Source organism: Canis lupus, chromosome 6 (assembly GCF_003254725.2).
Source record: "Canis lupus dingo isolate Sandy chromosome 6, ASM325472v2, whole genome shotgun sequence".
NCBI classification, from domain to species: Eukaryota; Metazoa; Chordata; class Mammalia; order Carnivora; family Canidae; genus Canis; species Canis lupus.
The window spans coordinates 25,472,857-25,492,369 of record NC_064248.1 but is presented as its reverse complement, the minus strand read 5'-3'; the positions used below and the strand labels follow the sequence as shown (position 1 = coordinate 25,492,369).

Genomic DNA, 19,513 nt, shown 5'->3' with positions numbered 1-19,513 from the left:
CAAGGGTCTGGGCAACCAGTCTGGGCTGAGCCCCCAGGCCCTGCAGCTATGATCTTTCATAAAAAATTTGCCGCTTGCTTATTTCACTTAATTATTCAAGCCAGTGTGAGGCTCTTCAAGCTGAGCTGTTCAGTGAAGGAAGGAGGGAGAGGGGGAAGATGGGAAGCCACGGCAATGCCCTCTGCCCTGAACGTTGCACGAATTGGTTAGGGTTGCAGAGACCCTCTTGTAAGGCCTGCTTGTGCTATGGGGCCCTCAGCATGGCCTGACTTGCACAGGACACTCCGGACACCCCTGCAGGCCCCGTGAAGAAGAAAGCAGAACCTGGATGTTTCAGACCTCTCAAACACAGACTTTTCTCTTGTCTTGCAGCTGATGCCTTTTTCAAAGCCGCTATTAGCCTCATTCCAGAAGTTCCAAAGATGATTAATATTGATGGAAAGATGCGACCGTCGGAATCATTCCTTCTGGAATTCCTCTGCAATTTCTTTTCTACTTTATTAATAGTTCCGGTACGTTTCACCAGAAGAGCGAAAAGAAGGTGATGTCCTTCTTTGATCTGCTTTATATTCATTCTTAGCCCTAAAAGTGCAGGGATGTTCTATCTGTATCTGCATGTTGGTTTTCTAGTCAGATGTTTGAATTACTCAATGTATTTTTTTTTAACTTTTATTTATTAAGTAATCTCTTCCCTCAATGCAGGGCTTGAACTCAAGAGCTTGAGATCAAGAGTCTCATGCTCTATTGACCAAGCCAGCCAGATGCTACTAAATTAGGGTATTTTCCATTCATCTTAGGTCTGGGGTATATTAGTGGAGGTTCTCTATACAGTCAAGGGGGTGCCATTTAGTCGTTAAGGGCTCAGGTCTTGGGACCAAGATGTCTGGGGTGGAATCTCTGCTCCCCCTCCTTCCAGCTCTGCAGGCTCAGACAATTACATCACATGACTGGCTGCAGTTTTCTCATCTATAAAATGGGAGTAATAATGGTGTCTATATCTCTGGGTTGTTGTGAGATTGAAGTGAGTGAATATACATACGTGGTTAGAACAGTTGGCATGTACTCAGCCCTGTAAAAGGTGATGGTGATGTTCTTTTGATTGCAAGTACTAGAAGCCAAAACTAGGTAGCTGAGGTCAAAGAGGACATTGTTGGAAGGATGCTGGGGTTTCTCGTGGAACATGCTGATGAGCCGTGAGGCTTGGGCCAAATTAAGGCCTCTCTCCAGACCCAGCACCAGGACCCGCACCCAGCAGAGTTCTTAACTCAGAGTCTGCTTACTACCTGAGGGTCTGGCAGGGCAACCATGGATTTAGATGAGGGGGGAAAAAAAAACCAAAACCATTAATTTTTACAAATCTCAGTCAAACTTAGCCTGTCGCTCCACTGTTACAGACAATGAGCCACAGTAGTAGTCACATAGCTGGGACTTTATCACCAAAGAAGTCAGTCATATGATGTTCATATCACATTTCAGGTGTAACATGTTCACCAAGTGGGCATTTTGATTAATCATGTTCACCAAGAAGTAATAGAACACAATATAACACATACATTGAACAAGTATTTTGACAGGTTTATTTTATTATTTTTTAAAGGTTTTATTTATTTGACAGAGAGGAGTGAGCATAAGCAGGGGGATGGGCAGAGGGAGAGGGAGAAGCAGACTACTTGCTGAGCAGGGAACCCAATGTGGGGCTTGATCTCAGGACCCTGAGATCATGTCCCGAGTGGAAGGCAGACAACTAACCCACCCAGGCTCTCAACAAGTTTAGCTTAATTGGTTTCCTTTGTAGTCTTCTGTATTTTATTTTCTGCATTACAAATTGTATTCTGAGGAGCCCCTAACCTTCACCAGGCTGTGACAAGGGCCAGGCTACAAAACAAGATTGGCTTCTGGGAGAGCCAGATGTCCAGAGGAATCAGTGATCCTTGCTAAAATACAGATTCTTGGGTCTCCCTTTGAGGTTCACCTTAATAGGTTGGGATCAGCCCCCGAATCAGCATTTTTAAAACTTTTTAAAAAAGTTTTTATTTATTTATTCATGAGAAACATGGAAAGAGAGAGAGGCAGAGACACAGGCAGAAGGAGAAGCGAACACCATGCCAGGAGCCCGATGTGGGATTCGATCCCAGGACTCCAGGATCACGCCCTGAACCGAAGGCGGACACTTAACTGCTGAGCCACCCAGGCGTCCCTGAATCAGCATTTTTGAAAGCTTCCTGAGCAGTTCAGGTGTGGACAGTCCTAGCACTACACTTTGAGAAACATCCCTTTGGACTCACACAAGGAAGTAACTGCTCTCATGAGTACAGGGTTCCTTTCTGGGGTGATGGAAAGGTTCTAAATTGATTGTGGTGATGGTTGCACAGCTCTGCATACACTAACCATCACTGAAATGTGCATTTGAATGGGTGAATTGTCAGGCATGTGTATCATCTCTCAGAGGAGCTGAGGAGACAAAAAGTGACTCAGTTTTCAAGTGTCCCAGTTGAGATTCCAAGTCCTCCAGGGAGAGGATGGTGTGGTCAGGAGGCAGAGCTCAACCCCTGATTTCAGATCACCTTCTTAGTCCTTTGGATAATCAGTTTCTCTCTTTTTTGGATAGTCTCATTGTCAAGTGAGGGGACCAGAAGGAATCCGAGATTCTGAAGAGGCAGCCGATGGGTGTCATTGTTCCTTGGTTAATTGGGATGCATTTTCCTTCTGCACATGGGGTTTTCTTCATGTTAAAAATCTTTGGAGCCTTTACAGAAGTCTTGTGCTTGGAATCAGAAATTCGAGTGCTGTCTGACCCAGGGACTCAGCAGCCTTGTGGCTTTGGGAAAATTTCCTAACTCTTCAAGGCCTCAATTGTCACCTTTCTACAATGACATCAGAGTGCCTACCTGGCAGGGCCGCTATAAGGCTGAATGAAGCAATTGACCTGAAAGTTCTCTGGGACCCAGAAGCTCTGTCCCTGAGGTTCTGCACTGATGACCACTGAGTGGAATCCAGCCCGTAGACAGGCTTTTTGGCCACATAACAGTGGAAAACATTTGGAATGAATTACCCACATTTAAAAATTGGTAGATCACAGAAAAACCCAGATTTTTTAGTTCTTCTTGAAAAATCAGATCCTGCCATGTGGGGCCCACATTCTCCAAGCTGGCCAATTGGCCACAGCTTGGGAGCAGCTGGCCCATTTTGTGGAGGAGCAGGATGTTGGCGGGGCGGGGGTTGGCATGTACAGTTTCTGCAATTCCCATGGGCACCCCAGACCTATAAACCCACTTTGCTTGCCTACCTGGCCCCTTAGGCATTCATAGGAATGTCTCCCTGGCCTCAGCAGATTTTCTTATTCCTGCTATTGCTGGGCATGCTCTTGCTGGAATTAGTAAAGAGAATGACATGAAGAATAGGCCCCCTGTGATGCTTACCCAGTGCCCTGTGCTGAAGACCTTCTTCAGCACTGTCTCTCCTCCCCCAAGCCCTGCAAGGTAGGAGTCACTGTGCCTTTTCCACTTAAGTCAACCCACAGCTAGTGAGCAGCAGAGCCGGGATCTAAATCCAGGTCCTCGCTGTTCCAGAACCTGTCCTGTGAGCCTCAGACACTTACAGTGCACTTTGTCTACTCAAGGTTGAGCCTTAGCAGCACTCCGTCCCCCCTGTGGGATATAGCTAACTACTGGCAGGCTCTGAGGTGCCAGGAGATGTTTAGCTTGAACCACCAAGGCAGAGTGCTGAGGAGGCTCACAGGCCATAGGATGGGCCGCACATGAGGCACTTCTGTTGTGAGTAGAGTGAGCATGAAGACAACTCCCATATCCTACTTTTACCTGCTTCAGATCCTATCTTTCACTGTCACCACTTACATTGTTCCATTTTTTAAAATTCAATTTTATCATTGTAAAGACATTTAAAACGCAGATTTACCCTCCTAATACATTTTTAAGTATATGATGTGGTATTGCTGAGTACAGGGACAGTATCGTACGGCAGATCTCTAGCGCTCCTTCGTCTTGCTTAATTGAAACGTGAAGCCCATTGATGAGTAACTCCACATTTGCTCCTCCCCCAGCCCCTGGCAGTCACATCCCACTGTTAAGCTCGTTGAACATAACTCTTTCAGATGGCCTTAACATAAGCAGAATCGTGCTGTATTTGTGTCTCTGTGATTGGCTTATTCAACTTAATGGCCTCCAAGGTTCCTCCATGTTGTCATATTTGACAACATAAATGACAACACTTCCTTTTTTTTAAGGCTGAATATTAATCTGTTATGTATCGCATTTCCTTTATCCATGCATCATTGGGAATTTAGGATATCTCCACATCTTGGCTACTATGAATAGGGCCGCAAGGAGCATGAGAATACTAATACCTCTTTGAAATCCTGATTTCAGTTCTTTGGATAAGTACCCAGAGGTGGGATTGCTGGTTCCTAGGGTAGCTCTATTTTTAATTTTTCGAAGAACCCCCATTCTGTTTTCCAGAGCGGCTGTACCATTTTGCATCCCCACCAGCCGTGTTCAAGGCTTTTAAAAGGCTAGGATTCATGGGATCCCTGGGTGGCGCAGCGGTTTGGCGCCTGCCTTTGGCCCAGGGCGCGATCCTGGAGACCCGGGATCGAATCCCACATCGGGCTCCCGGTGCATGGAGCCTGCTTCTCCCTCTGCCTGTGTCTTTGCCTCCCTCTCTCTCTCTCTGTAACTATCATAAATAAATAAAAATTAAAAAAAAAAAAAAGGCTAGGATTCATTTTATTTGGAGAGAAAAAAAAATTGAAGTCATTTTAGACTACATAAACTACCTGGCCCACTTAATTCATACTTATAAATGCAGAACTAAACCTTTCCCCAGGCCAGCCCTCTCTTAGGCAAACAGTGCCAGTTTGGTAGCATTTTGAAGCCTTCTGCTGTGGTGCTGGCCTCGGTTAGCCTCTTGGTGGGCTGCAGACGGACTTCTCTATATAATTGAACTAATGCATTTCTCTTAACATTTAGTAGGACGGACACATAGCCTTGATTGAACAGGTTCAGTGTTACCACTTTAGAGGCCTGCTTTTGCTTCAGTTGAAATTTATAGGCAATGGAAATGTTATTACCATCAGTTTTCTGGCACTCACCACCTAGGACACAGCAGGTGTCCAGAAATGTCTTTTTCTACTTCTTACCCTTGTGAAGAGGTCCAGCTGTAAGCATGACATGGGGCCCAAGTGCCGAGTGAGCTGTAAATACTTGTGGATCTGGGGATTCAGGAGTGAACCGGAGAAGTGTGTCCTCTACTCACGAAGACACTAAGCATAAGCAAATAAATACCCACTTAACTACAGTTGTATAAAGTCCCACAAAGAACTACAGAGACTTCTGAGAGCCCCTTTTTTTTTTTTTTTAAGATTTATTTATTTATTTATGATAGAGAGAGAGAGAGGCAGAGACACAGGCAGAGGGAGAAGCAGGCTCCATGCCGGGAGCCCGATGTGGGACTTGATCCCGGGACTCTAGGATCGCGCCCTGGGCCAAAGGCAGGCACCAAACTGCTGAGCCACCCAGGGATCCCCCGAGAGCCCAATTTTGAAGGGAAGTGGGTCAGGGAAGTTCCCTGAGATCCACAGGAAGGAAGACTGGTAATTAAGGGCAGTGCGTGGAGTCTGGGGGTGGTGGGGAGGACGACAGGGCATTCTGGGTCAAGGGTGCAGCATAGGTAAAGGTGTTCAGGTGGGAAGGCACACTGTGCCTTGGAGGGACCAGAAGAGAGCCTGGGTGACTTGTGCCTGGGGTGCTGAGGGACACAAGGCTCTTGAGCCCGTGAGACAGGCAGGAGTTGGCTCCTGACAGCTTCGCATCCCTGTGCTAATCATAAACTCCCATTCCATGTCCCCCCCACCCCCCCCCGTGTCCCTCTTTCCCGTCCCTCTTCTCAGCACCATGCCTCACCCCACCCCATGTCCTGACTCCTTTTCTAAAGGACTTTTATTATTTATCATCAGCACGTACATACCCCTTACGGTGAGCCAGCCAGCAGGTCACAAATATCCAAATGAGTGCATTACTACCCTCATTTCACAGACGCTGACCCTGGCACAGAGAGGTAAGGTGACCTACCCAGGGTCACCAGCTAGTAAGAGGCCAAGACAGAATTCAGAGCCAGGGTGTCTGTGCTCAGTGTCATCTTGGCGCTTCTGGAAAGTTAGTCATTTCTAGAGTATTCCTTCTGCCAAGGAATGACCTTTAATAGAGGGATTCCTGCAGACCAGAACCAGGGACCCAAAGGGATGTTGCGAACAGTGGAAGCCGGGTCCCCTGCGTGTCCAGCTGTGACGGGTGGAACCCCCAGATGCCCCTTGAGAGCTGCCTCATAAGCACGGCTTTGCTCTGTCAGGGAGGCAGCCTTGGCAGGGATGCCGGGGGTGGGGGGTGGCGAGGTGGGGGGGAACTTCCCCTATTTTGCATTGCCAACTGAATCTAGGACCTTTCTTCTTCTTCGTTGTCGTCTTCGTCGTCTTCGTCTTTGTCGTCGTCTTCATCGTCTTGTCATCGTCATCCTCTTCGTCGTCTTCTTCATCTTCATCTTCTTCATCCTCTTCTTCCTCCTCCTCCTCCTCTTCCTCTTCCTTCATTTATTTATTGGGGCACCTGGGTGGCTCAGTTGGTTCAACATCTGCCTTCACTTCAGGTCATGATCTGAGAGTCCTGGGATTGAGCTCTGTGTCAGGCTCCCTGCTCAGCCGGGTGTCTGCTTCTCCCTCTCCCTCTGCAGCTCCCCCAAGCTGTGCATGTGCCCTCTCTCTTAAATAAAAAATGTCTTTGAAAAAAAAAGATTTATTTTAGAGAAAGAGAGGGTGGGGAAGGAGTAGAGGGAGAGAGAGAATCCTGAAGCAGACTCCTTGCTGGAGCAGGACACAGGGCTCCATCGAAGGACCCTGAGATCATGGCCTGAGCCAAGATCAAGAGTTGGACGCTTAAGTGACTCAGACACCCAGGTGCCCCTTTTTTTCTTCTTCTTTCTCTCTCTCTCTCTTTCTCTCCCTTTCTTTCTTTCTTTCTTTCTTTCTTTCTTTCTTTCTTTCTTTCTTTCTTTCTTTCTTCTTTCTTCTCCTCCTCCTCCTCCTCCTGTTCCTCCTTTTTTTTTTTTTTTTTTTTTTTTTTTTTCTGTGTTTGCCTTGCTTCAGTTGCTGGCACTAAAGCATCAAAGTACAATTTTAAAAATGTTACAACCACTGAAGCGTGGCTATCATATGGAAAAATTTTTCCCGGTAAAGAATGTTGGAAATAATCTCTTAAATTCTGAGCAAAAACTCATGGAAATGGCTTACTACAAACCTTCTTGTCTCCATTACCCCTTCTCCCACCTCTGTGAAGGTGTGCTGAATAGGCTCCCATTACAGTTACGACAATGCCGTTGAAATTGTTACTGGACCATTCAGAATGTTGTTTCTTTCCAAAGCAGATCCTTAAATAAAAAATATTTTTGTACATCCACATAGCAGAACAAAATAGCCCAGTTAGAAACAGCTGGTAGCAAAGAAAGGCAGGAGTAAGTTGCCAGCTGAGAGCGGCTGTGTAAATGGAAGGCAGACCACAGCATGGACAATGTGGATGACTCTAGTCTGGGGCATTCAGATTTTAGAGCATCATGTGTCCTCTTTCTTGCAGATACCCAAGCAGAAATTCCTGTAGATGTTAACAGTTCTGCAGAACCTCTCACACCCCTCCGCCCTCCTTCTTACCACTGCAAGTGTTACTGCTGTATATACACACATTGGATTAGTGGTGGTGATTTCCTACCCATCTTGGTTATAGTATTTCTCATACTCCATGCCGGTATTTAAAAGATTTGGCTCACATGTCTGGCTTCCCCCCGTTAGCCAGCTCCATAAAGTCAGAGAGAGGCAGTATCAGTATAGTCTTAACAGGAATCTGTGCTCTGGAGCCAGCCTGCCAGAGCTCAGGCCCAGCTCCCTCCATGTACCAGCAGTTTGCCACCGGGCCCGTTAACCTCTCTGCAGCTCATCTGCTATCTGTGAAATTGGGGGGTGGTCAAAATGGTATCTTTCTGGAATATAGGGAAGCTACCATAAAAGCTAGCTATTATTTGTCTTTGTAGCCACCATAGCGCCTGGTACGTAGGTGTTCAGACCGTAATCCATTCAACATTATTTACTGAGCGCTTGCCGGGGGCCCAGCACTGTCCTAGAACCTGGGACAGGCCACCGTTCACATTGTGTTCCCCTGGGCAGTTCTGGCTGTGAACTGGCAATTACAACAGACGAAGTACCTGTCCTCCTGGAGGTTGTGGGCTAGGATGAAAGAGAGATCAGTGTAAACCAAGAAAGAGATATGCCGAGTAGTTCATTGAAGGAGTAAAGTCACTTCAGAACTGCTCTGAGAAAACAAGGCTGATTTGTGAGAGAGCCTGGGGGAGGGGGTGTAGAAGGCTCTGGATGGATGATCAGGGAACGTCTTGATGAGGAGCTAGCATGTAAGATGGGATCTAGAGGCTGTTGAGGAGCCCGTCTGGCCAGGTCTTGCAGATGAAGATTCCAGTCCAAGGGAACAGCAGGGCCGGGAGGCCAGAGCTCCTCAACACATGAGCTCCTGGCTGTAGTATCCTCTGCCCTTCCATCAAAATCTGTGTGGGAGACAGGCCCCTGGGGACTGCGTCACCTGGGCTGGCTTCCTTCTGGTCTCCAACTGGGTCAGCCACCAGCAGGGACCACCAGATGGGAAGGCGGGAGAACAAGTTTAAGCTGTTTACTGCCGTTCCCCCACCCCCCCTCACTGGGCCATGGTTTGGCAATGGCTTTGTTCTTCCCAAGGCTCCAGCTCCTGCTAGGTGGCCTTCTCTAACTGCAGGTCTTGCACTTGCCAATAATGCCCCTTCCCACCGTGGGCTTTCAGCCCGAGGGTGGTAGCGGATTCCTGCTGTAGCAAGACTCTGGGTGCCTCACCTTTCCTCTCTAGTTCCCTTCACACTGCCCACATCTTTATAAATAATCCTTCCTGGAACCATCCTCATTTAACCATTTTGAGTGTGCCCACTGTGTCCTGGCAGGACTCTGAGGGTTCCACCTGGTCCTGGGAACCATAAAGGTATGGTCAGCAAGGCGATGAGGCACTCACTTCTGGTGGTAGAAGTCTGTGGAGTGTGTTCAGGAGAGCCGCAGAATTGCAGGTAGCCTGCCAGCTGTGAACTAAGCAGCCAGCTCTGTGGCATCCAACACGCTTCTTCGGTTCATGTCAGCATCTGAGAAACACCATCCTAAACCCTGAATGTCTCTTGGGTTTTTCCTCTCCCAAGAGAACATCCTCAATTTAGCTGTTAATGTCACTGAACGCCCTAAAGAGCAATGCTATATTTAAAGTTGGTGCCTTTGGTGGTGACAGTGATCATGGGGGGTGGGGGTGCTCACCCAAAGTAGGAGGCTTCCGCTGTTCCATCTGCTACAAGACCCGCAATCTTGCTTTTGTAGTTGGAGGAGCAGGACTTTTTACTGCTACAAACACAGGAGAACGAGACTGTAATTTTGGAAACAGGCCATTAAGCTGACAGGTGACTTTGCCTCTTCATCCTTTGGACCCAAGGAGGCTCTCAAAGCTTGTTTCCCCCGACTACAGCATGTTGATCGGTGGGGTTCACAACATTGTCTGATTTCTCTGTGTTATTTAACCAGGCTCATGAGTGGGCTTGCCCCTGCACAGTAGCTGGCACTTTAATTCCTCTCCAGCTGCAAATGGGAGGGATCTGAGCTTCTGTCTTGGTGATTTTGTTTCCCCCCACCCCCCTTCCTGCTTTATCTCTAAGATTATTTATCCTTTTTTGCCTTTCCACCAGGATCATCCTGAGCATGGAGTCTTGTTTCTTGTTCGTGAGCTTCTCAACGTGATCCAGGACTACACCTGGGAGGACAATGGTGATGATAAAATCCGCATCTACACCTGTGTCCTGCACCTCCTATCTGCCATGAGCCAGGAGACCTATCTCTACCACATAGACAAAGGTAGCGGGGTCCCCTCCTACCATCACTATACCGAGTTTGAATTTCATATAAGTCCAGTGAAATTTTTTCATTGTCTTTCACATAATCCTCTAGTTTTCTTTCCCACCAGGAACATCTCTAATCCAGGGCCTTGTTAAATGTGCCCAAATAAGAATTACCTGAGCAGATTCCTAAGTGCCATCCTACCCCTTCTCAATCAGGATCCCCAAGAAGAGACCTGAGAATTTTGTCTATGACATAATCATCTTGACAATCAGACACGTTTAGAGAAGCACTCTTTAGGATCTGGGCTCTCTGGTGTGCTACAGAATAACCTAGAAAGGTGGTTAAATACATCCATGCCAAGCTTCATCCCGGGCTTGCCCCCTAATCACAATGTCAGGTGGGACTCTACCCAAGGGGGTAGAGCCTTCTTCAGGTGAGGCTGAGACTCCATGAACTACTAGTTCAGATGCTCAGGAGGAAGGAGGCGGCCTTGCTCCCCGATATGCTACCAGCCATTGTGGGCTTGCTGCTAGGAATTTGAAAGCAGACTTCTGCTATCCTGCACATAACACAGGACAGTCCCAGTTCCAGACTTCTGCCCGCTGAGCCCGAGCATCCACCTGCTTGTCAGACCCTCAGTTCTAATTATTGGTTTCCCCAAAAATGGCCCTATTGTTAAAAGTGCTTTGGCGAGTAATTACATACTTTAGGGTTTAAGCAACTGTCTCTACACTTGGAAATTTCAGGAAGCTGAAATTTCATCAAAATACGCAGTGCTAAGGGAGGACCTCCTGCTATGGTTCCTAGAGACTTCCTCTAGCTGGGATTTGGAGGCTAATAGTTAAGATGTACCAGGGAGGCTGGTTGATGTCCATGACGACAGCTTCCATGACTCAAGCTCCACCTGCATGCCAGGTACGGCATCAGGCTCCGCGATCTTCCTCCTGTACCCCTTATGGCATTGTAGAGTAGAAGACAGGCATGTGCATCCCCAGGTTACATTCGAGCAAGGAAAGACTCAGAGACACTGTATTTGACTCAAGGTCCTGTGGCCAGTTTGCGGTGGAAGTAGAATTTGCACCCAGAACTGTGGGGCATGTGTCATGCTGCCCTCTTGATGACAAAATAACATTTTAAAGTATAACATATTATATACATACCATCAGCTGTAAAGCTCAGTGACTCCTCATACCTTGAACACACCCACGGAGCTCCCACCCAGATCACGCCTACTTCCAATTAGCACCACCTCTTTCCTGACGTCCAGCATCACGCATTAGTTTGTACATTTTTTTACTTTCATGATAAATGAAATCACTCAGCATGCATTCTTTGGTGTCTAGCTTCTTCTACTCAGTGTTTTCCACGTGAGCTTCATCTGTGTTGTGCATAGCTGAAGTCCGTCCTTTTGCAGTGCTGTATAGTATTCCATTGTGACCATACCAGATTCCTTCATTCCCTTATGGACAAACATTTTCATGTTTCCAGTGGTCTGGTTCTGGCTGTATAATACAGAGGAGTGTGGCCGTGAACATTCTAGTGCATGTTCCTGGTGTACATTTCTGTTGGCTCTCTGCCTGCAGCTGGAGTTTGTGGCTCGTGGGATTTGCTTCTGTTCAGCTCTGGTAGATACTGTCTCAGTTTTCCAGAATGGTTGGGCCAGTTGACACACCCCACCAGGCATGAAGGAGGGTTCTCTTTATTCTTTCCCTGTGGTCAGTCTTTTTCACTTCGGCTGTTCTGAGGACTGTAATTTGCATTTCTTTGGTAGCTAATGTGATGGAGTACTTTTTCCTGTATTTGTTGGCATTTTTATTTCCTCTTTTTTGCCAAGTGCTCATTGAGGGCAATTAATAGTAGAGAGACCTGTGAGGACCAGGCACTGACATGGAAGTACGTCTGCAAACCTCAATTCCCTGCTAGCGGGGCAAGCCCCCTCCTGTGTCCTGCCCTCTCCTCCCTCTTCTTCCCCAGCAGATTCATTTAACCCTCTAAGCTATACAGTCAGGGCAGATGGGGAGCCAGGGTGTTAGCAACAGGAGCCGTGACTGTTTGATAGGCCGGAGTCTAGATTTCTAGCTTTTAGAGAAGAAAACAGAAGGATGAGTAGGGTTTTTTTTCCCTTTCTTGGCCCAGCTGTGTTTACTCTGGGTGCACAATTGTGACCTGACAATTGTCTTAGCAGGAGGGAGCCCCAGGGGGCCGAAGGAGGCTTTATTTTCCCATCTCTTTCTTGTTTTAGGCAGCCTTTTAGTGTTGACACAGGTTAGAACTTCTGAAAAACTAGGGTCACAGTTTCTTTGCATTTATAGAGGATGCCTTTTCTACTTTCTCGATTATTAAGATGGCCTTGTGAAATCGCCTAGAGCAAGAACGCCAGTGCTTTCATGGAGCACGCAAGAAAGGGGGCACATCTGATGTGGAAGGGAGAGCTTCCTGTGTGCTGAATGTTCACCTCATATGAGGATGGCTTAGATGTAGGGGGAAGACCACAACCTAGGATCCCCCACCCAGGATCCCCCCCGTGAAGCCAGTGTAGCCTGTTGGCTCCTCCACACCACCTGCCAGGCCCTTAGAGGATTGAGGGTCGTGATCCCAGGGGCAGACAGATGCAGGGATTGTGGGCTATTCTTAGTGGCCATTTGCCGGGGATGTTATTTATCTCCCTGGTGAGAGCTACGGCTGGACTCAGGGCCTCTGCACACACTGGTCTGACCCAACTTCCTTCCAGGCTCAAGTTTATATTTTCCTCCCTCCATCACCACCAAGTGTTAGCCTGGAGGACTCATACTACCCCCCACCCCTCCAGTCCCTTTTTCCACGTTATCTAGTGAATTCAACCTGTCGAGCGCAGCCTGATCTGGCTCTTTCCTGAGTTCCATCCCAAGCCTAGATTTTAGGATCCCATGACCCCTTGTACCACCTTCTTCCCACATCCTGTGAGCTCTGTGAGGCAGAGACCAAATCAGCCTTGCCCCCCATAGGTCCCCAGCTCCTAGCGTGGAACCTGGTGTGGAGCGGGCCCTCAGCCAGGAGGCACGGGGTGTGCGTGCGTGCATGTGCTCACGAGCAAATGAGCAGCCTGCTCCGAACCCAGCCCTGGCCCCTCGGGGGAGGAAGCCTGGGGTGTGTTGGCCAGGGGCGGTCTTAGAGCTTCTCTCTTCCAGGGCTGAGCTAATCAGCTAGAGAGTAGATTCCAACCTGGAGCAAGCCGGAGAATTTCTGCCAGGAACTATTCTGGTCCTCTGCAGTGGACGTGAGACATTCCTTCGCCAGCTGCAGTTTTGCCACCCTGCAAACTCAGGTGGTGCTGAACGGCCGCATTACATTCCTTTACCAGAATCCCAGTGTTTTACATTCTTGAAGAGAATGGCTGTCATTCTCAGTTGACACACCATCCCATAAACGGGCCGTTCAGAACTGGATTAGAGATCACCTCTGGACGGAGAAGCTGGGGGGCAAGGAGACTGCTGGGGAGCCGCCGTTCTTATTCTTAGGCAACGTGTCTGCAATCTTTTTACAAATGGTTCAGCCAGAAAACCCGGTCACGTGTGTATGTGTTTGTATGTGTGTGTTGCGGGGTCTGCAGGTGAGAGCTTGCACAGAAGTAGCAAAATGGTGTCTCTGGGGGAGACAGGCAAGCTATTCAATGGCCTGCTCTCCCTGCTTCTCTTGCTAGTTCTCAAAATAAAAAGAATAGGAGTTGTTATTCTTGAGATAGCAACTAGAAATGTTCATAAAGTATCTCTAAAATAGTATTTTATCAATTAATTAGTGTGTGCTTATACCTGTCAAAGGCTTTTTTTTTTTAAATCTTATTTATTCATGAGAGACACAGGCAGAGGGAGAAGCAGGCTCCCTGCAGGGAGCCCGATGCAGGACTTGATCCCAGGACCTCGGGGTCATGACCTGAGCCAAAGCCAGATACTCAAACACCGAGCCACTCAGGTGCCCTCTCTGAAAGATTTAAGACAGGGCAGCCCCGATGGCCCAGCAGTTTGGCGCCACCTTCAGCCTGAGGTGTGATCCTGGAGTCCTGGGATCAAGTCCCACATCGGGCACCCTGCATGGAGCCTGCTTCTCCCTCTGCCTCTCTCTCTCTCTCTGTCATGATTAAATAAATAAAATCTTAAAAAAAAAAAAAAAAGAAAAAAAGATTTAAGACAGATGACAGGAAATAATGAAATAAAATTTTTTGAAATTAAAATTGGTTCTTAAGCAGCTATAAATTAGGAAATATACACATACCTGTGTGACACACACACACACGACACACACGGGGCTCTACTATGGACACTTTTGTCACTTTTTAAAAATTGCCACTTAAAATTTTACTTAAAAATTTGTCACTTTTTATTTTTTTATTTTTTATAAATTTATTTTTTATTGGTGTTCAATTTGCCAACATATAGAATAACACCCAGTGCTCATCCCATCAAGTGCCCCCTCAGTGCCTGTCACCCAGTCCCCCCTCCCCTTCCACCACCCCTTGTTCATTTCCCAGAGTTAGAGGAGTCTCTCGTGTTCTGTCTCCCTTTCTGATATTTCCCACTCATTTTTTCTCCTTTCCCCTTTATTCCCTTTCACTATTTTTTATATTCCCCAAATGAATGAGACCATAAAATGTTTGTCCTTCTCCGATTAATTTGTCACTTTTTAAAACTTAATAGTATCTTGTAATTATTTTACTAATAATATAGTGTAATACTAGTATGGTGTAGTCTATGGTAGTTAATAACTGTAGATCATACATTTTTATTGTCCTCCTAGTATTTAATACTGTAACAGAGCATTTATTTTTCTTATTTTTTTTTCTTATTTTTTTTTTAAGGCTTATTTATTTTAGGGAGAGAGAGAGTGTCTGAGGGGAGGGGCAAAGGGAGAGGGGGAGAAAGCCTCAGGCAGACTCCCTGCTGAGCGCAGAGCCCAATACAAGGCTCGATCTCACTACCTGGAGATCACGACCTGAGCCAAAACCGAGTGAGATGCTTAACCGACTGAGCCATCCAGCCACCCCCATTGGATTATTTTCTTAAATACCTTGGAGTAGTTTCCCCAAGTCAAAGATACGGACTTTTTGTACTGAGGCTTTTTTTTTTTTTTTTAAGTTTTAAATAATTGGTAACACAGTGATAAAATTTACCGTTTTAATTATTTTTAAGTGCATAATTCATCTTCCTCAAGTATATTCAATGTTGGGCAGCTATCACCAGTACCCATTTCCAAAATTTTTTCATCATCCCAACAACTCTGTACCCAATAAACAGTGACTTCCTATTCCCTCTCCTTCCCCCTACCTAGCCCACACGACCTCCAGTCTGCTTCCTTCTACAAAGGTGCCTGTTCTAGTGCCCTGTACAAGAGGAATCATGCAGCATTTTTCCTTTTGTGCCTGGTGTATTTCACTTATAAAGTGTTCACTATTCATCCATGTTTTAACATGTATCAGAATTACATTCCTTTTTCTTTTTTTTTTTTTAAGATTTATTTAGTTAGTTAGTTATGATAGGGAGAGAGAGAGAGAGAGAGAGGCAGAGACACAGGAGGAGGGAGAAGCAGGTTCCATGCTGGGAGCCCGACATGGGACTCGATTCCGGGACTCCAGGATCGCACCCTGGGCCAAAGGCAGGCGCCAAACCGCTGAGCCACCCAGGGATCCCCATACATTCCTTTTTCTGATTGTATAATGGGCTCCATTTTGCTCACTGCTCTGGTTTGTTCTCTCAGTTGACTCCAATGACAGCCTCTACGGGGGAGACTCCAAGTTCCTGGCTGAAAACAACAAGCTGTGTGAGACAGTGATGGCTCAGATCCTGGAGCATCTGAAAACCTTGGCCAAGGATGAGGTAGGTGCCCTGTGTCTGCCCCTCCCCCTCCCCCCGCTGCTGCTCTTTCTCAACACACGAGTTTCCGGGGTGGTTGGACATTGGTCCATTCTGGAAAGGAAGCTTGTTCATGTGGGTAATGTGTTTATGTGCAGAGTGATTACTGAGCGCTCCATCCAGGGCTTTTGCTCCTTCTATTTGGCCACTCTCTGAAATGTCCTGTGTGTTTCAGTCGTTTGCCTCTCCCACCAGAATGTAAGCTCCCTGGGGGGTTGGCACCTTGCAAAGTGAGTCTTGGAGACCTCCCTGTCTCTGGGGTTCATGCGTCACTCATCACAGCATCCCCACACCCTGAACAGAGCCTAGCATACAGCAGGTGCTTGATCAATACCTGCGGGATAAATTGCCTGTGCTTTGCACACCTTAGTGTTCATGCCCACAACCAGCCTGAGATGCAAGTGCTGTGTTGATTCTCACTGGACAGAAAAGGAAACTGAGGCTCAGAGAGGTTTCTCCACCGCTCTGGGTTTCCTTTGGTGATAGAACAGGATCCCCACCTTGATTCTCCAGCCCGAACTTTGAACCACCGCATTGGTCTGTTCAACCAAAGCTTTTCCGCTTCCCTTGTAAGAAGTGGCATGTGGTAACTGTCCCACCAGGGTGCAGGTTGTTTCTCCAGCCTTTGTTATATGTGAGTGTAGCACTGAGGACTCTGCGTTTATCATTTCACTTAATTCTCACAACAGACTCGTGAGGCGGGAACAGCTGTGCCTTTACGTAGTACGGATAGGGAGACAATTCTCGGGTGGTAGCTGTGAAATGTGGTCAAGGCCATCTTCTAAAACCTATGTTCTTAGGCACAAATTACATGGAGATGTCAGATTTATCTTTTATGTTTTCAGAGCAGTTTTTCCATAGTCTCCAAATAGTTAGATGATTAATCTTAATGTCCATTTAGTGCAGTCTACATACCTACTTGGTTCTCTTCCCCAGTTATGCCAACTACTGCTTCCCTTTTTTTGTAGCTTCAGCCCAAACAGGTGGGTGACAGATGGACCCCAAAGGCCCTGCCTCAGGGTTGGTCAAGGTGGTTAGTTGTTCAGACCTAGGCTTATCTCTAGTGGTGTGTTCAGGCTGATTGCTGTTGTGTAGTCGGGGCCTCTGGAAAGGGGATGGAGGTTGGCTGTGCCTTAAGGAGTCAAAGCTGGCGCCTGACCTTTCTCTGCATTCTTTCCGTGGGTCAGCTGGTGCCTGAATTTGTTTCTGCCTCTACGTGCTCCCCTGGGTCTTGCTCTTCATTCCCACCTGGCAAGAGACAACCTTATGGCTCATCCCTGATTTCGTCCTGGCAGGCTCCATTCTTTCCTACTTCAATCCTCTTTCCCAAACCTGGGGCAGATTTTGGATTGTTTCCCAGTATCTTTCCAGCCTTCCCCTTCCAGCCCAAGGCCTCCATCTCTTCCCTTCCCTGGATTTGCTCCTATATCCCCACCCCATCAAACCCTTTGAAGACCCAGTAAGATCAAACTGGATTTTAAGTTTAATTCATGCTCACTTCCGGGGCTATATGAAATACCACCATTGTGTTTATTACCCCCTTCCCCACGAGAAATGCACAAGAGTATCGTATAGCTGTGGGTGTACACCTGTACGATGTACGTAAGTGTTCTGGGTCCCATTATCCCCAGGGTATTCCAAGCAGGTGCTGGAGAGAGTGGTATTTTTTTCTGGACTCCATCCTCCAGTGGCCCCTGCCAAGTTCAGGGCCAGCCTTAGGGTTAGCAGTAGGTCCCACATGCATCACAGCACCCTCTAGGGAGGGAGCATGTGTTGGTGTGTCTCACCAATCTGGGGACCCTTCTGGATGCAGGGCTGCAGAACTCTGGGTGGCTGGCTGTCAGGGTTCAGGGCAGAATTAGAACCCCAATTTCTTTAGGGAAACTGGTTTATCAAACCAGTAAGTATCAGAAGAGGCAATTCTCCCCCAACTGAAAGGCCTTTTTCAAACACATGCAGACTCAGGACTGAACGCCCAGCTTTTGTCTCTGCCTACTGGTGGTTTTCAGGGGAGAGCTCTTTCTACCCTACAGGAGAAATGAGTCCTTTACCTTCAGTGCGCTCTTGCTATGTAATCAGGTCCCTTTCTGCTCCTCTGCCGTGAAACATTCTTTTTAGGTGCCTTTTCCTGATTTTTTTTTTAAAGATTTTATTTATTCATGAGAGACAGAGAGAGAGAGGCAGGCAGAGACACAGGCAGAGGAAGAAGCAGACTCCCCACTGAGTGTGGGGAGCTTGATGCAGGGCTTGATCCTAGGACCTTGGGATCATGACCTGAGCCGAAGGCAGATGGTTAACTGAATGAGCCACCCACGGCGCCCCAGCCTTTTCCTGATCTTTAAAACCATGGGTTCTGGCTCTATTTCTAGCCCAGGGACCTCGTAGAGCAGTACTGTGTGTTCACCAGGTTATACCCAAGAAAAATTTGCTACATGGCTTGAACATACATTTCTTTACCCTGATGCAACAGTCTGGGTTTAATCAGAGGTGGCTGCTTACAGCATAAATGACCATAGCCTAGAACAACCCTCAAGCTCTCGATAAAAATAAAGCCAAGAAGTATTCTAGTAGTTGTTACCCTCCACCCTGCCACCATGCAAAGTTTGTTACCTGGGGCCAACTACCACCCCCTGACGTCTGATCGGGTCAAGAGCCTAATGCTAGGCCACCGTGCCTTCTTCATTTACCTCATGTCACATAGGCATTTTATCACATCATCATTATAAGAAGAGTACAGTAGTTTTATTTTTTTAAATTGTGTTTATTTACTCTTGAGACACACAGAAAGAGGCAGAGACATAGGCAGAGGGAGAAGCAGGCTCCCTGTGGGGACTCTGATCTGGGACACAATCCCAGGACCCCAGGATCACGACCTGAGCCAAAGGCAGATGCTCATCCACTGAGCCACTCAGGTGCCCCAGTACAGTAGTCTTTTAAGAGACCACGTTAACAGAACTTTTATTATGGTATACAATTCTATTTTGTTAATTTCTTACTGTGCCTAACTTATAAACTATCAGAGGTATGTTATATATAGGAAAAAACAGTACATAAAAGGTTCAGTTCTGTCTATAGTTTCAGGCATTTTCTGGGAGTCTTGGAACATATTTTTGCAGCTATGGGGGGACACTGCTGTAATTGTATTTAATGTATCTTTCTCTTGGGGGAGGGGGCATTGATTCCAATAAGGACTCTGAAATAGGATTCTGAAAAAATAGCAAAGTTGGAATTCTTCCAAAGAACATTTCAGCTCACATAAATACCAGGAACATTTGGTGAAAATGTCCTTCCATATACACACACTTATTAGAAAAATAAGGGTGGACCGAGCTAAAATGGAACATACCATCCTTCATTTTAACAATGCAACGTGAAAGTCAGCATAGGCAGGCACGTCATGGCGGGGGTCCTGCAGACAGAATCATTGGGTCTGGTACCTGGGAAGAAGGGATCAGATTGCTCTACCAGGTGGAGAGCAAAGCTTCAGGCTGTTGAAAAACCCCAGTGTGGATGCCAGTCCTGAGTGGATCATCTCTTGGTGCTGCTAGCAGCCCTGCTTACAAAACTTTCCTCTAAATCTACATGAAGGCGATAGCCAGTTTACTCATGAGCTTTAGGAAGTTGTTTGTTTGGGTGTGGTGAGGCTGGGAATCATGCCAGACCC

At 47.0% G+C, this 19,513-nt stretch overlaps 1 protein-coding gene across 6 annotated transcripts in view; it reads left to right on the top strand.

The window, feature by feature from the left end:
• Positions 1-19,513, top strand: part of VPS35L (VPS35 endosomal protein sorting factor like) — a 115,511-nt gene that overhangs the window by 92,466 nt on the left and 3,532 nt on the right. For all 6 annotated transcript variants that reach the window (XM_025416373.1, XM_049110921.1, XM_035717448.1 and 3 more), the window contains 3 exons: positions 373-512; positions 9,817-9,982; positions 15,695-15,813. In XM_025416373.1, the coding sequence (XP_025272158.1) occupies positions 373-512; positions 9,817-9,982; positions 15,695-15,813 (425 nt within the window). The remainder of the gene's footprint in view (positions 1-372; positions 513-9,816; positions 9,983-15,694; positions 15,814-19,513) is intronic.